General features: G+C 40.7%; 1 protein-coding gene across 2 annotated transcripts; it reads left to right on the top strand.

Annotated features, from left to right (window-relative positions):
• The first annotated feature begins 7 nt into the window (after window positions 1–7).
• On the top strand, window positions 8–18,504 carry aars2 (alanyl-tRNA synthetase 2, mitochondrial (putative)). 2 transcript variants are annotated; one of them, XM_080457151.1, is made up of 23 exons: window positions 8–200; window positions 4,043–4,192; window positions 4,746–4,937; window positions 5,385–5,530; window positions 6,537–6,728; window positions 7,213–7,357; window positions 7,932–8,077; window positions 8,634–8,742; window positions 9,262–9,300; window positions 9,804–9,918; window positions 10,460–10,584; window positions 10,942–11,086; window positions 11,179–11,348; window positions 11,765–11,878; window positions 12,022–12,165; window positions 13,080–13,217; window positions 13,906–14,009; window positions 14,483–14,591; window positions 14,901–15,026; window positions 15,329–15,439; window positions 15,996–16,079; window positions 16,819–16,932; window positions 17,717–18,504. In XM_080457151.1, the coding sequence occupies exons 1-23, from the start codon at window positions 54–56 to the stop codon at window positions 17,891–17,893; spliced, it is 3,042 nt and encodes a 1,013-aa protein (XP_080313277.1). In that variant the 5' UTR covers window positions 8–53; the 3' UTR covers window positions 17,894–18,504. The 2 variants fall into 2 exon arrangements, with proteins under 2 accessions (XP_080313277.1, XP_080313276.1); XM_080457150.1 differs by having other exon boundaries at window positions 4,040–4,192.
• Window positions 18,505–18,720: the final 216 nt, after the last annotated feature.

Raw genomic sequence — 18,720 nt, 5'->3', positions numbered from 1 at the left:
ATGTAAACATGGAGGAGACATCATCAGAGTAGAAGGACCAGAGCAGATCTTCTATGATGTTAGTGAGACTGTTGGCCTGTGGATCCTCCTCCCAGACCCGGACCGTGTGGATCCGGAGGGGGGCTCCTTTCTGGAGGAGGTGGCTCTGTCGGAACCATGTCCCCCTGCAGTCCTCCTCCTCCTCCTCCTCCTACCAGAAGGTCAGCAGTGGCAGCCTTCTAATGCCTGTTATATTATTATATTACATACATTATAGCTCTAGAATATCTGTGATATTACATACATTATAGCTCTAGATTATCTGTGATATTACATACATTATAGCTCTAGAATATCTGTGATATTACATACATTATAGCTCTAGATTATCTGTGATATTACATACATTATAGCTCTAGAATATCTGTGATATTACATACATTATAGCCTTAGAATATATGTGATATTACATACATTATAGCCCTAGAATATCTGTGATATTACATACATTATAGCCTTAGAATAGCTGTGATATTACATACAATATAGCCCTAGAATATCTGTGATATTACATACATTATAGCCTTAGAATATATGTGAAATTACATACATTATAGCTCTAGAATATCTGTGATATTACATACATTATAGCCTTAGAATATATGTGATATTACATACATTATAGCCTTAGAATATCTGTGATATTACATACATTATAGCCTTAGAATATCTGTGATATTACATGCATTATAGCCTTAGAATATCTGTGATATTACATACATTATAGCCTTAGAATATATGTGATATTACATACATTATAGCCTTAGAATATCTGTGATATTACATACATTATAGCTCTAGAATATCTGTGATATTACATACATTATAGCCCTAGAATATCTGTGATATTACATACATTATAGCTCTAGAATATCTGTGATATTACATACATTATAGCCCTAGAATATCTGTGATATTACATACATTATAGCTCTAGAATATCTGTGATATTACATACATTATAGCCCTAGAATATCTGTGATATTACATGCATTATAGCTCTAGAATATCTGTGATATTACATACATTATAGCCTTTAGAATATCTGTGATATTACATACATTATAGCTCTAGAATATCTGTGATATTACATACAGTACATTATAGCTCTAGAATATCTGTGATATTACATACATTATAGCTCTAGAATATCTGTGATATTACATACATTATAGCCTTAGAATATCTGTGATATTACATACATTATAGCATTAGAATATCTGTGATATTACATACATTATAGCTCTAGAATATCTGTGATATTACATACATTATAGCTCTAGAATATCTGTGATATTACATACATTATAGCTCTAGAATATCTGTGATATTACATACATTATAGCCTTAGAATATCTGTGATATTACATACATTATAGCTCTAGAATATCTGTGATATTACATACATTATAGCCTTAGAATATCTGTGATATTACATACATTATAGCCTTAGAATAGCTGTGATATTACATACATTATAGCTCTAGAATATCTGTGATATTACATACATTATAGCTCTAGAATATCTGTGATATTACATACATTATAGCTCTAGAATATCTGTGATATTACATACATTATAGCTCTAGAATATATGTGATATTACATACATTATAGCTCTAGAATATCTGTGATATTACATACATTATAGCTCTAGAATATCTGTGATATTACATACATTATAGCTCTAGAATATCTGTGATATTACATACATTATAGCCCTAGAATATTATATCTGTGATATTACATACATTATAGCTCTAGAATATATGTGATATTACATACATTATAACTCTAGAATATCTGTGATATTACATACATTATAGCTCTAGAATATCTGTGATATTACATACATTATAGCCCTAGAATATCTGTGATATTACATACATTATAGCTCTAGAATATCTGTGATATTACATACATTATAGCTCTAGAATATCTGTGATATTACATACATTATAGCTCTAGAATATCTGTGATATTACATACATTATAGCTCTAGAATATCTGTGATATTACATACATTATAGCTCTAGAATATCTGTGATATTACATACATTATAGCTCTAGAATATATGTGATATTACATACATTATAGCTCTAGAATATCTGTGATATTACATACATTATAGCCTTAGAATATCTGTGATATTACATACATTATAGCCTTAGAATAGCTGTGATATTACATACATTATAGCTCTAGAATATCTGTGATATTACATACATTATAGCTCTAGAATATCTGTGATATTACATACATTATAGCTCTAGAATATCTGTGATATTACATACATTATAGCTCTAGAATATATGTGATATTACATACATTATAGCTCTAGAATATCTGTGATATTACATACATTATAGCTCTAGAATATCTGTGATATTACATACATTATAGCTCTAGAATATCTGTGATATTACATACATTATAGCCCTAGAATATTATATCTGTGATATTACATACATTATAGCTCTAGAATATATGTGATATTACATACATTATAACTCTAGAATATCTGTGATATTACATACATTATAGCTCTAGAATATCTGTGATATTACATACATTATAGCCCTAGAATATCTGTGATATTACATACATTATAGCTCTAGAATATCTGTGATATTACATACATTATAGCTCTAGAATATCTGTGATATTACATACATTATAGCTCTAGAATATCTGTGATATTACATACATTATAGCTCTAGAATATCTGTGATATTACATACATTATAGCTCTAGAATATCTGTGATATTACATACATTATAGCTCTAGAATATATGTGATATTACATACATTATAGCTCTAGAATATCTGTGATATTACATACATTATAGCTCTAGAATATCTGTGATATTACATACATTATAGCTCTAGAATATCTGTGATATTACATACATTATAGCCCTAGAATATCTGTGATATTACATACATTATAGCCCTAGAATATCTGTGATATTACATACATTATAGCCCTAGAATATCTGTGATATTACATACATTATAGCCTTAGAATATCTGTGATATTACATAAATTATAGCCTTTGAATATCTGTGATATTACATACATTATAGCCCTAGAATATCTGTGATATTACATCAATTATAGCCTTTGAATATCTGTGATATTACATACATTATAGCCCTAGAATATCTGTGATATTACATACATTATAGCCCTAGAATATCTCTGATATTACATACATTATAGCCCTAGAATATCTGTGATATTACATACATTATAGCTCTAGAATATCTGTGATATTACATACATTATAGCCTTAGAATATCTGTGATATTACATACATTATAGCCTTAGAATATCTGTGATATTACATACATTATAGCTCTAGAATATCTGTGATATTACATACATTATAGCCCTAGAATATATGTGATATTACATACATTATAGCTCTAGAATATCTCTGATATTACATACATTATAGCCTTTGAATATCTGTGATATTACATACATTATAGCCTTTGAATATCTGTGATATTACATACATTATAGCTCTAGAATATCTGTGATATTACATACATTATAGCCTTAGAATATCTGTGATATTACATACATTATAGCCTTAGAATATCTGTGATATTACATACATTATAGCCCTAGAATATCTGTGATATTACATACATTATAGCCCTAGAATATCTGTGATATTACATACATTATAGCCCTAGAATATCTGTGATATTACATTCATAAATACATACATACATATTGTTATTATTATTATTATTATTTTAAATACAATTCTAAATAAGTAACTGTGGCAACTTCGTTTTTTACTGTAGTGGAGTAAAAAAGTACAATATTTGCCTCTTGAGATGTACTGTAGTGGAGAAGTGTATAGTATTGAAAGGTGCAGATCAGGCTACTCAAGTAAAGTCAAAATGCCTCAACATTGTACTCGAGTAGTCTGTAGATGAGTTGATCATGTACTTAGTTTGTTTTCCACGGCCGCTTGTGTCAGGAGGTCCCAGGGGAGGTGTGGGGGTCTCAGAAGGTCCGGAGAACCTTCATGGAGTTCTACCAGCAGGAGCATCAGCACACCTTCGTCCCCTCCTCACCGGTGAGACCCCGAGGAGACCCCAGCCTGCTGTTTGTCAACGCCGGCATGAACCAGGTGAGTCAGCCACGACACACCAGAAAGTATATTTCACTGTTGTCGGAAACCTCTTGTGGGTTTCTTTTGTAAATGAACGCCATACTTGATCATACTACAGCGTCACACAAAAGTAGCAGATCCACAAGCCACGACGCGTTTCGAGGTTATAGATATGTTACTTTTGCTGTTTTTGGACATATGAGGTTTCCACCTGACATGATTTTCAGGCGCGTTGCCAATTTCCTCCAATCAGGAGGGAGTACAAATTAATCAGCTTAAGTTTGATAATTTTACAGTTTCAGTTTTGTCTGCTCGTTTCCTTTTGTCAACCTGTATCCTGTATGAGTTCTCTCTCCTCATTGGATTTTTGGTATTGGTATCCTGACCTGAAAATTTATTTTCCGTTTATTGAAGAGCTGGAGAGACGGGGAGAGACCCCTTGTTACGGAACAAACACTCTATAGCAATGATTACTCAGAATATAGAGCTTACTTTAATAAAGAAATATCACTTGGTGGTTTAAGGAGATCCTGTCATTTATAATCATAATTATTAATATGTTCTCCTGCAGTTTAAGCCCCTCCTCCTGGGCACGGTGGACCCCCGCAGTGAGATGGCGGGGTACCGCAGGGCGGTCAACAGTCAGAAGTGCGTGCGGGCCGGAGGCAAACACAACGACCTGGACGACGTGGGACGAGACGTCTATCACCACACCTTCTTTGAGATGCTGGGGAACTGGTCCTTCAATGGAGACTACTTCAAGGTCTCACCCCACAACCTGTCTGTCTCTCTGCTGTCTGTGTCTTCCTACACTGTCTCTGCTGTCCTACTGTCTGTCTTTCTGCTATCCTACTGTCTGTCTCTGCTGTCCTACTGTCTGTCTTTCCCACACTCCCTCTCAGCTTTCCTACTGTCTGTCTGTCTGTCTGTCTGTCTGTCTGTCTGTCTGTCTGTCTGTCTGTCTGTCTGTCTGTCTGTCTGTCTGTCTGTCTGTCTGTCTGTCTGTCTGTCTGTCTGTCTGTCTGTCTGTCTGTCTGCTGGCCTACTGTTTGTCTCTCCCACACTGTCTCACTCTCAGCTTTCCAACCGTCTGTCCTACTGTCTGTCTGTCTGTGTGTGTGTGTGTGTGTGTGTGTGTGTGTGTGTGTGTGTGTGTGTGTGTGTGTGTGTGTGTGTGTGTGTGTGTGTGTGTGTGTGTGTGTGTCTACAGGAGGAGGCGTGCTCCATGGCGTGGTCTCTTCTCACAGAGCATTATGGCATACCTCCAGACAGACTGTACGTGTCCTATTTCTGTGGAGACGTCGCAGCCGGGCTCCCAGCGGACGAGGAGACCAGACACATCTGGTTGGACATTGGGTACGTAGTGTACCAGAACCGTACCGGTTAGGCCTGTCACAATTATTACATTATCACCTAATCGCAACTATTTAAATAATTGTTTCAATGTTGAAAAATGTTCGTACATTTTTTTTTTTAAAGCAGAAAAGGCAGAAATAGCAGATCTACAAGCTTACAATGCATCACGAAAGCTTGTAGATCTGCTATTTCTGCTATGTTTTAATGTTAATAAGTTATTAAATATGTGTCAGTAATGTCCTTGTATATTAAAGTTATTTGTCATACCTGCATTTTTAATTACGAAGCCTAAAAGGCAAACAGAAATGTTTTTAATATGTTCCAATGTTCAATGCCAGAAACAAAATGTTATTGTTGTTAATCGCAATTATTTGTATGAAAATGTATCGTCAAGTATAATTTCATAATCGTGACAGTATCAGTTAGATAGAACCAAGTTTGGGATTCGGAATGGGATCCAGTTCCATGGCATGTATCACACTGTCAGAGCTGGCATGTGGACTTCACTCTGCTATACAATTACAATACCGCTGGTTCTCAAACCTTTTAATGTCAAGGTCATTTCTGTGTATATTTCAGTTATTTGTCATATATGCCCCCTGTGCAATTTGTGTTCACAAAAAGGCAAACAGAAATGTAATTTTCATTTATATCTTCCTACTGTATGTCCAGTGTAAAAAAAAACGATTCAATTGTTAATCGTAAGTATTTGTACGGCAATTAATCGTCAGCTAAAATGTGATGATTGTGACAGCCCTATAAGCATGTATTAACCACTTGAACCCCAGAATGCCTATTCCGGGGGGGGGACATTCACCAAAAATAACCGATCTACAAGCCAAAGCCTAGTTGTAGATCACCTTTTTTTGCCAAATAGACTTGGTGTGCACGGAAGAAAATGGTGCAAGTACAGTTACAACTCAGGTCAGTTTTTTACTAAGAATAGAAGGTTTAATAAGTGGTTAATTGTTTTATAAATGAAGTTGTGTTTATGTTTATTGCCCAGAGTTCCATCGGAGCGCGTGCTGCCGTTCGGACTGAAGGAGAACTTCTGGGAGATGGGGGACACGGGCCCCTGCGGCCCCTGCACCGAGATCCACTTCGACCACGTGGGAGGACGCAACGCCGCGCCGCTCGTCAACGCCGACGACCCCGATGTGGTGGAGATCTGGAACCTGGTATTCATGCAGTACAACAGGTACATAGTGTAGAATATGCTACCTTAGTACTACAACAGGTACATAGTGTATCATATACTACCTTAGTACTACAACAGGTACATAGTGTATCATATACTACCTTAGTACTACAACAGGTACATAGTGTATCATATACTACCTTAGTACTACAACATGGACATATCGTTGCTGTCGGGCAGAAACCTCTTATCTCCGTATTCTAACGTTTTTTCGAAAAGACACAGAAAATAAATGTTCAGGTCGGGATACCAACGTGATCCAATCAGGAGAGAGAACTCACACAGTTTACAGTTTATAAACAACTGACGACACAAAGAAATGAGCAGACAGAATTGGAACTGGAACACTGTCTCCTGATTGGCTGAAATTGGCAACCCACCTGAAAATGTGTTTTCTGTTTATGAAAGAGCTGGCGTGTGTTTATCTGCTAAACAGTACAGTGTGCGTTCATTGTGTTTGTTTTGTGCGTGCTGTTATTATCAGGGAGGCGGACCAGAGCTTGCTGCCCCTGCCCCAGTGCAGTGTGGACACTGGGATGGGACTGGAGAGACTGGTGACCATACTGCAGGGAAGACGCTCCAACTACGACACCGACCTGTTCACTCCCCTGATGGACGCTATGGGACAGGTAAGGAGGACCACCCATCAGAACCCCATTCGAGGGGTCCTTCAGGAGGTTCCAGGGGGTCCATAGCTAAATTATTGATAGTTGGGAACCAAATGAACCCTTATGGTTCCACGTGTACACTCTCAGAGTTGTGGGGGGTCTGTGGCCTTGATTCATACCAAACCGGGGGTCTTTGAAATGAAAAAGGTTTGAGAACCACTGCGCTAACGGGACTGGTAGCCTACCGGAACGGTGCATTAATCCTTCTAGAGTTTCAGCGGTGCGAGTGTCAAACATACAGCTATAGTGACAGCGCGCTCGAGCATGGACTGGTCAGTGATGTCACTGTCACATGGTCAGTGATGTCACTGTCACATGGACCTGTTTCACATTCAACCTGGGCTGCACAGCGGAGTGTATCAAAGACCGCCAGCTAGCGAACACTGCTTTGGTTGAATTGACATTATGTCTGTCTGTCTGTCTGTCTGTCTGTCTGTCTGTCTGTCTGTCTGTCTGTCTGTCTGTCTGTCTGTCTGTCTGTCTGTCTGTCTGTCTGTCTGTCTGTCTGTCTGTCTGTCTGTCTGTGTGTCCCCAGGTGTCCAGGGTGGGAGGTTATCAGGGCAGGACAGGAGTGGCAGACCAGGGCAGCGTTGACATGGCGTACCGCGTGGTCGCCGACCACGCTCGAACCCTGTCTGTCTGCATCGCGGACGGAGTTTACCCCGGAATGTCAGGACCAGAGTGAGTTACTGTACCTGTCTGTCTGTCTGTCTGTCTGTCTGTCTGTCTGTCTGACAGACAGACAGTCTGTTTGCATCGCTTATCAGCGGTTATTGACGTCCATCCGTTCATTATTTGCCGGCGTAGTAGTCTGCGGGTGCGTCCCAATGTCTCTAAATAAAAAATCACTGTTTCCCTCACTTGGGTAATTTTTATTTATTTTTTACATAAATATTCTCTTCTGGGGGTCCCTGGCACAAAACATTTCCAGACGGGCTTCCGCAGCCAAATACTTATCAATTTGGGGGTCCTTGACACGAAAAAGTTTGACAGCCATTGAGTCATGCTTCAGTTTAGTTTGTCCCACTACACTGTAATATCTGCATCCCCCGCGACACCGATGTTTGCGCAAACACACACCACTACTACTGTTATGATTTATAGTTATTTGTGTGTGTGTGTGTGTGTGCGTGCGTGCGTGCATGCGTGCGCGTGCGCGTGCGTGTGTGTGTGTGTGTGTGTGTGTGTGTGTGTGTGTGTGTGTGTGTGTGTGCGTGCGTGTGCGTGTGTGTGCCAGGTTGGTTCTCAGGAGGATTTTGAGGAGAGCAGTTCGGTTCTGTGCTGAGGTTCTGCAGGCTCCCCAGGGATCGCTGGCGAGCCTGGTGCCTGTTGTAGCTGACATCCTGGTCAGTTAATATACCACTGATATATATGTAATAACTTTATAACTGTCATCTCAGTTAAAGCTGCACTAAGTAACTTTCCTCTTCTACCCCGGCTCTACCCCGGCTTTGAACCCGGTTTGTGTGACAAGTGCTGACATTTTTACTATTGAGCTAATAGAGCCGGCCTGCTTGCTCAGGGGATACCGGTAATTTGAATCTTGACCATCAGGTCAAAACTTGTGTCAGATCCTGTGTCTAGGTGAGACATGACCTTTGACACGATCTAAATGTCTCAATAGAAGAGCAGGGAGACAAAATACAACCACCCCAATTGTATAAGTTATATTGTATTAACATACTCTACCATACAGATTGGACAAAAGGGTTTTTAAAAAAAAAGTTGACATAGTGCCGCTTTATTATACCACTAATATATATGTAATAACTTCATAACTTTATTGTCATTTCAATGAATGTGTTAACAGTATGACTTTATCTTTTAAATGTAATGAATGTAATGTTATGTAAAACTGTTGACAGGGTAACGCCTATCCTGAATTACACAGAGAGAAACACAGGGTGAGTACTCCTGCTATGTCATGTTGTGTTGTGTTGTGTTGTTGTGTTAAGTCAGTGGTTCTCAACCTGTGGGTCCCCACATGATTTATTTTGGGGTGGGGGAGGGGGGTTCCAGATGACAGTGAAGTGACAATTTAAGGACTTTTAAGACCTTTTTAATACCTGAAAAAAGAAAAGAAAAAGACCACTACTGCATAAAACATAATCGACAAACTATACTATAAAAACTGGTCAAACATTGGCCAAATTGCCAAATAATATAAGAAAGGCAAAACAAATTAAAATAGCAGATCTACAAGCTCACACCGCCTCGCGTTGCGAGGCGTTGTGAGCATGTAGATCTGCTATTTCCTATTTCAGAACCATCAAACTAAATGTAATGCCTCAACTCCTACATTCCAAGTGCTTGTCAGGGTGGTGGGGGGGGGGGGGGGTCCCCAGTTCAAATATGATTCTTTTGGGGGGTGAGAACCACTGTGTTAAGTGGTGTTGTGTGGTTCCAGATCATGGACATCATTAATGACAACGAGGTGCAGTTCCTCAGCGCCCTCCAGCAGGGACGCAGGGTGATTGACAGCACTCTGAACAAGAAGCAAACCCCAGACGGCTTCTTCCCAGGTAACTTCTGACTATACCAGTGGTTCTAAGAACATTTTCATGCCAGGTACCCCCAAATCTCTACGTATTTGGCTGCAAATACGTAGAGAAAAGGTTTTGTTCCAGCCAGGGACCCCCATATGGGAAGATGTGTGATAATGTTTCACAAATTCTTCAAAATTGTTCAAACATTTAAAGAAAAATAGCTGATCTACAAACCCACAACACAACGCGTCCTCCTCACAATATAAATGGTTGTTTTATGTTTAAAATATATATTTTTGAGTTAGGGTTACAATCAGGAAAAGATCCAGGTTGGAGTTAGGGTCAGTATTAGACATTTAGGGGTCAGGTTTAAGGGTTGGGGTTATGGGTGTTTTTTTTTAGATATGGGGTCCGCAGCCAAATGCATATAATTTTGGGGGTCCTTGACACAAAAAGATTGGTTTGAGAACCACTGCAGTAGAGTAATGCAAATGTTTGTGCGTGCGTGCGTGCGTGCGTGCGTGCGTGCGTGCGTGCGTGCGTGCGTGCGTGCGTGCGTGCGTGCGTGCGTGTGCAGCTCCAGTGGCCTGGTCTCTGTTCAGGAACCTGGGCTTTCCTCTGGACCTGGTGCATCTGATGCTGGAGGAGAGAGGAGCTACACTCAACCAGGAAGAGATGGACCGGCTGGCAGAGAGAGAGAAGGTGATTGGTCCGTTGTGTCTCAGAGAACAAATACACAACAAAGACACAGAGACAGACATAATCTAACTTTATGATAGCTCACACAAGTAATACCAGTTTAAGCTTAATTGCATCTAATGCAACTCCCTCTCCCTCTCCCCCCTCTCCCTCTGTCTGTCTCCCTCTCCCTTTGTCTGTCTGTCTCCCTCTCCCTTTGTCTGTCTCCCTCTCCCTTTGTCTGTCTGTCTGTCTGTCTGTCTGTCTGTCTGTCTGTCTGTCTGTCTGTCTGTCTGTCTGTCTGTCTGTCTGTCTGTCTGTCTGTCTGTCTGTCTGTCTGTCTGTCTGTCCGTCTGTCTGTCTGTCTCTCTCTCTCTCCAGCGTCTGTCCCTGTCTCAGGAGTGTCCAGAGGACACTGGGGTGAAGCTGGACGTCCACAGCCTGGCTCTCCTGCAGAACCAGGGGGTCCCGCACACAGACGACAGCCCCAAATACCGCTACAGCCTGGACGCTCAGGGCAGATATGGTAATTTTTTATATCCATGTGTCTGTGTGTGGCAGTGCTCCGTGGTGTGTACTTATTTATGTGTGTATCATTCGTGTGGTCGTGTGTTGCAGTGTTCGCTCCGTGCACGGCCACGGTGCTGGCTCTGTGCAGTGGGCGTGGCCTGGTGGAGGAGGTGACAGAGGGGGAGAGGTGTGGCCTGATCCTGGACCGTACCATCTTCTACTCTGAGCAGGGGGGGCAGACACATGACCAGGGTTACTTCACCGCAGACGCACTGCAGGTCAGATGCTGAAGTGAACTGTCAAATACACATTATTATTGAATAGGCTCTATGCACAGCAGCCGTATTGGAAAGAAATTGGGCCTCTTCCTTACTTCCTTCACGGGTGTTACCAATGATTCTAATGAAGGCTCTGTTCCATTCTGGTCAAACAGAGTCAGGGTGCTGATATTGTTCACTGGAAACACTCTGCTGCACCAATGGGTCTCCAATTGTGGTCCAGGTTCCCTCATGGTTTGTAAGGGGCCATTTGGAACCCCCTCAAGGAACCATGAGGGGGTTCCAAATGGCCCCTTACGGGTTCATTTAAGTAATATTACGTTTTTGACACTCCACAGGTGTATTTGCCTAAAACGTAATATTACGTTTTTGGCAGTCATTGTGTTAAGAAGACTCCTCTCCTCTCCTCTGTGCAGGATGCATTGTTTGCAGTGGAGTCAGTAGACCAGGCGGGGGGGTATGTTGTACATCAGGTGATTCCAGCTGCTCCTCTGCGAACAGGAGACCAGCTGCTTCTACATCTGGACCAGGTACAAATTGATACAATTTTTACAAATAAAAGAAAAACTAAATTGGCAGTCAAATAATCACTGTCAAAAACGATGTCCTCACAAGTATAGTAATACAGAGCAAACCTGTGTGTGTGTGTATGTGTGTGTGTGTGTGTGTGCAGGCTCACAGGCTGTCGTGCATGGTGAAACACACAGCCACCCACCTGCTGAACCTGGGCCTCCGGCAGCTGCTGGGAGGGAAGCTGGGAGAGCAGAGAGGCTCCAGTGTGACTGCAGACAGACTGCGCTTCGACTGCACAGTCAAAGTACTCAACACACACACACACACACACACACACACACACACACACACACACACACACACACACACACACACACACACACACACACACACACACACACACACTCACGAACATACTGCCCAAACAGAAATGTAATTTGTATTCATATATTCCGATGTTCAATGGCAAAAAAAACACAATTTAATCGTTAATCAAAATGGTTTGTGTGAGGTAAATCGGAATTTAAAATGTCATGATCGTGACAGCCCTTTATCCGTGGCTCAGAAAGATTGAGGATAGCGAAGCATGAGGGAGAAGACAGGGATGCGTTCAACACTTGGAAGTATTGTCATTATTTTTATACAAATCGTCTCTGTTCGGGTGGAAACTTTGTACTGTATGTCCATGTTACTTTTCAGGATTCAAATTCAAAAGTAGCAAAAGTAGCAGATCTACTTTTGTAAGTAGGCCGTTAATTTGCAGAAAAAACACAGAAGGTTAGAATATGGAGATCGGAGGTTTCTGCCCGAGAGAAAATATTGTTGTCCATTGTAAACTTGCGGACAGCTAATCGATTTCAACCTCATAGTATTCAACATCTAATTTGTTGAAGCATCTGCTACGGCTTGTGTGCAGTTCTGCTGTTTAATTGATTTTTGACTCTCTCTCACACACACACACACATGCACACACACACACACACACACACACACACACACACACACACACACACACACACACACACACACACACACACACACACACACACACACACACACACACACACACACACACACACACACACACACACATGTATGTCTTCTGTCATGTGTTTCATAATATGCGGTATGTGGATTGTTGTTTTGTGCTAATATGAGGTGTGTGTGTGTGTGTGTGTGTGTGTGTGTGTGTGTGTGTGTGTGTGTGTGTGTACACAGGGTTCTCTGAGTGTGTCTCAGCTGCAGGACTTAGAGCGCTCCATTCAGAACATCATCAGGTCCAACCTGCCTGTTTACACCCTGGATATTCCACTGGACCGGGCCAGAACCATACCAGGACTTAGAACCGTAGACCAGGTACCAGAACCTTTACCAGAGCCATACCAGGACTTAGAACCGTAGACCAGGTACCAGAACCTTTACCAGAGCCATACCAGGACATAGAACTGTAGACCAGGTACCATGGGACCAGGTGTGTTTTATTATCGTTGCTGTTTTTGATCATTTGATTATTAAAATAGTTTTAGGATTTGTCCTTTTGCACACTTACGAACGGACAGGTGCGTCGGAGTATGAATACTGAATATGAAAGAAAAAGGGAGAAGGGAGAGGGAGTCCCGCACACTCTTCTTCACTTATAAAGGAGTTTATTTAGTTAAGATGCAACGTTCCGGGCCTTCATCAGGCATGAAGATGAAGGTCCAAACAACCGAAACGTTGCATCTTAACTAAACCTTTTTCTTCCATATTCATTATTAAAATAGTGAAAATAGCCGATCTATAAGCTCACAAGGCGTCGCAATGCGATGCGTTGTGACAATGTTTTCACTATTTCGTTATTTTTGTGCAACAGTCTTGTATGATGAAGTACAAGACTCCGCACTCAAGACAAAATACAAGACAAAAAAACAGAAAAAGTTGAAATATAGTGATATGAGTTTTCTGCCAGACAGCAACAATATATTAGTTTTGTTGTATTATATATTTGTTGTGTTGTATTATATTGTGGTTGTGTTGTATTATATTGTGGTTGTGTTATCTGCAGGTTTATCCTGACCCGGTCCGGGTCGTGTCTGTAGGTGTCGAGGTACCAGAGCTGTTGGACGGACAGACGGACAGACACACATCTGTAGAACTCTGCTGTGGGACGTAAGAATCGTTTCATTCATTTCACTAGCACAACCACTTTTGTCAGCATTAATTAAATTAATGTCATATAGTTTATCAACGGGGCATTCTTAAAAGTCCTACTGTGTCCATTTTAGTAGTTTTTATGGCGACACCTCCGGTAGCTCTGTTGTTGAACTGATTCCCAGAATTCAGTTTGAAACAAAAGGGTACCGCTCCAAAACAAACGAGACATATATGGCTTAGTTTCATGTCATGTCGCTAGGCCAGCTCAGAGCTAAGCTTGGTCAGTTGCCATCTTAACTGACCAATCAGGTTATCACCCCTTTCACCCAGGGCAAATACAGGCTGGATAATGTGATTAAATGTAATAGTACACGAATATATGAGTCCATTTAAATGTATCCTCTCTCTCTCTCTCTCTCTCTCTCTCTCTCTCTCTCTCTCTCTCTCTCTCTCTCTCTCTCTCTCTCTCTCTCTCTCTCTCTCTCTAGTCATCTGCTGTCAACAGGGGCGATCGAGGACCTGGTGATCGTGTCAGAGAGACAGATAGTTAAAGGAATCAGTAGAATAGTAGCTGTTACTGGACAACAAGCTAGACAGGTAACACACACACACACACACACACACACACACACACACACACACACACACACACACACACACACACATAGTTCAGAGTGCATGTAGCTTGTACCTGACAGGACAGGTGTGTTTGTTTAATGTACCTGACAGGACGTGTGTGTGTGTGTGTGTGTGTGTGTGTGTGTGTGTGTGTGTGTGTGTGTGTGTGTGTGTGTGTGTGTGTGTGTGTGTGTGTGTGTGTGTGTGTGTGTGTGTGTGTGTGTGTGTGTGTGTGTGTGTGTGTGTGTGTGTGTGTGTGTGTGTGTGTATGTGTGTGTGTGTTTTCAGGCCAGGGAGGCAGGTGAGGTGTTGTCCCAGGATGTGGAGTCTCTTTCGGCCAGAGTATCTGGCTCCGCCCCGTCCTGCATCCACTCCGCACACAGCCTGGCCAAGGAGGCGGGGCTTCTGACTGATGTACGTAAACACTAACACGCAACTTGACATGAAAACGTTTGAGAACCACTGAACTGCACTGACACACTTTCTTAACCACTTGAACCCGTCCAGCGTCCATATGTTGGGGGGAACATTAGCCAAAAATGGCAGATCTACAAGCTCACTATGTGACGCATTGTGAGCTTGTGTGTGAGCTTGTAGATCGACAAATGCACCCAAATTAAAACTCACTCTATTATATTGCCATTGGTAGGCTTAGTTATAAATCATGTGGTGCAACTGGACAGCATCAAACTGAGATGTTGTGGTTTTATTGTCAGGCGCTGGACAGCACTGCTGCCCCCCAGTGGCTGAAGAGAGAACTTCAGACTCAACTCAAGTCTCTCCAGAGGAAATGCAACACTGCTATCAGAAAACTGGAGAATAAAGAGGTAACACAACACTACACAACACAACACAACACTGCTATCAGAAAACTGGAGAATAAAGAGGTAACACAACACTACACAACACAACACAACACTGCTATCAGAAAACTGGAGAATAAAGAGGTAACACAACACTACACAACACAACACAACACAACTATCAGAAAACAACATTAACCATCATCAGGGTTGTAACGATGCCATTTTACATGATTATTTAATTGTCATACAATGAATTGCGATTAACAATTAAATTGTGTTTTTTTGTTATTGGAACATTGGATCATATGAATAAAAAACACATTGTTTGCCTCGCCTTGGCTCGTAAACAAAAGTTCTACAGGGCAGATATAAACAAAGCAACTTAAATATTCAAAGACACGACTGATATAGTTAAATATAATGTACAAAGAAACGACTGACTGAACAACTTTATACTTTCAAAATAATAATAAAAAAAGCGAAAATAACATCTGCTATTTCTGCCCGCCTGTGTGTGTGTGCGTGCGTGCGTGTACGTGTGCGTGTACGTGCGTGTGCGTGTACGTGCGTGTTACAGGCTGCAGATAAAGCCCAGCTCTTGCTGCAGAAGAACAGAGATAAAGGCGTGTTGGTGGACTCCGTTGATGCTGACTCCATCTCAGTACGTTGGAATCTTCTCTCGCATAACATTTTGTGTGTCATATTGAATGTTTCTCATGTTTTTGTCCACGATGACCTGTCCTACATCGTTTCTGGGGATGCGCTTGTAGATCTGCTATTTTCTCTACTTTTGTGGGACACTCGCAGTGATGAAGTGGTCCACTCATTTACAGACAAAAATCTAAAAGCTAAAATATGGTGAAACAAGGTTTCTGCCTGACAGCAACAACATCTTTATTATGATTATTACAGTATTATTATTATTATTCTATGCAGTATGATAATGAAAGTATTATTCTATGTTTAACCCATTAAGACCTGGAACTGTGTCATTTTTTTATTTGAGCTAAAAAGCATTATTTTACACTTTGAGCTATTCAAAAATAGCAGATCTACAAGCTCATAGCGCGGCACCGAGTGCCGCGCTACGAGCTTGTAGATCTGCTATTTTTGAAAAATCGTGAAAATGTTTGCAAATCTTTGAATATATATACTTTTAAAGCGAACATTTTTAACTTAAATCTTAGCTTCTGGGGGTCCCTGGAACAAAATATTTTGATGGGGGTCCACGGCCAAATACATATCATTTTGGGGGTCCTGGACATGAAAAAGATTGAGCACCACTGATATAGAAACATACGTTTTTCAGAAAACTGTTGAGATTTAGGAGACATGTAGAATCGGCTTCAGGTCTCAATGGGTTATGATAATTACAGTATAATTATTGTGTATTTTAATAGATGGTAATGAAAACAGTGAACCAGCTCAGTGACAGGGTTCCAGGCTGCCTGGTCATGCTGCTCGCTCACCAACGGCATTCTGGGAAGGTTCTGTGTGCCTGTCAGGTACCCAAGGTAACACACACTGACACACTCTAATACACACTGAGACACGCACACACACGCACGCACGCACACACACACACACACACACACACGCACACACGCACGCACACACACACACTGACACCCTTGTGGTTCCATTTGTGCACTCTCAGAGTTAAATGAATACTGAGGATTTTACAGAGTAGATTGGGGGTCCCAGGGATAAGAATCATATCAAATGGGGGTCTGTGGTCTAATGCATATCAAACTGGTGGTCCCTGAAAATGAGAATCACTGGTTTGGTGCCTGACAGTGTGTCCCGGGCTCGATTCCCGAGCCCTGGCGGATGATTTGCTGCATGTCACTCTCCGACTCTCTCTCTCTCTCCCGTTTTCCTGTCTCTCTCTACTGTGCTATCCAATAAAGGTGAAAAAGACCCAAAATTTAAATAATAATAATAATAATGATGATGATAATGATAATAATAATAGAGAGAATCACTGGTGTATCGGAATCAGAAAGACTCACCGTAAAAGAAGAAGGGTGAAATTGATTTGCCAGGACTACTCAAACTTGCAGTTCAATAAAAAACAGAAAACAGCAATAACACTGTCACTATATAGGCACTATAAAGGCATGAACAAAATGAGTTGTTAAAAATAAAAATTGAAAATTCTTTAATTGAACTTTTACTACACTTATCGTATATTTTGTAGCTTTTGTGGCTGCTAATGTAAACGCAGCATAACTGTGTTTTCTGTTTGTAACTCTGTGTGTGTGTTTTTTGTTTGTTTGTTTGTTTGTTTGTTTCCAGGGCGGGGCCTCTCTCTCGGCCAGTGATTGGGCGCTGGCCGTGTGTCATCACCTGGGAGGGAGTGCGGGGGGTTCCACCCTGGTTGCCAAGGGAACGGGCACTTGTGATGACATCACAGAGGCACTGAGGTGGGCGGAGCAATACGCAAGAATGAAAACGCAGCAGAATGCAGATTAAATGGACATTTTTTTTTCACCCCTAATCCCTTTGAACATATTTTGTAATTTATACTGGGGGAAATTTTCATGTGAAGTCAAATTGTATTTTGTTGCTGTCGGACAGAAACCTTGTATATCCATATATATATATATTTCATAATTTATTCCCCTACTTCGTCATACTACAGTGTCACACAAAATAGCAAAAAATAGCTCACAATGCGTTTTTTGTTGTTGTTGTTGCTAATTTTGAAAATGTTATAAGTGAAAGTGGTTAAGTGTGCCTGTGGATTTTACACATATTGAATGAAAAGTATTAACAAGAGCTTGTGACTAAATAATAACTACATTGGATCCACAGGCTCTTTTTTTCCATTTTCTGAAAAGTAACTGTTTTGGACATACAAGGTTTCTGCCTACAATTCATAAGAAACCAATGTCAAATCGATGCAGGATAATTAGCATAGCCATGTTATGAGATCAGAGGTGTGTGGGTTTTTGTGTACAGGGAACAAATATTTCTTCATTGAGGAAACTTCAGCCTGTATTTCTTTGTTTTAAAAGAAATAAAGATGCAGTTCAAGGTTCAATGTTTCTTTATTGTTTAACACCTTTTAGAGCATGAAGAATAGGTCCGCAATTATCAATTATTTTCTTAGCGATTATTGTGTTGATTATTTTTCGAATAATTTAAGTGCATTCTTTTACATAAAAAAAAAATCACACCCAGTGTGAAGTGGGCAGTGTGGTCATCACAGTGGTCATCATAGTGATGGAAGCTCACTTCCAAAAAAATGGATTTTTGGAAGTGCATAATCCTATGTGTCTCGCTAGCCAATCACAGTG

Source organism: Gymnoscopelus braueri (genome assembly GCF_963280865.1).
Source record: "Gymnoscopelus braueri genome assembly, chromosome: 18".
NCBI lineage: Eukaryota > Metazoa > Chordata > Actinopteri > Myctophiformes > Myctophidae > Gymnoscopelus > Gymnoscopelus braueri.
Note: the sequence above shows the minus strand (reverse complement) of the source record. Positions and strands in the feature narration are given on the sequence as shown.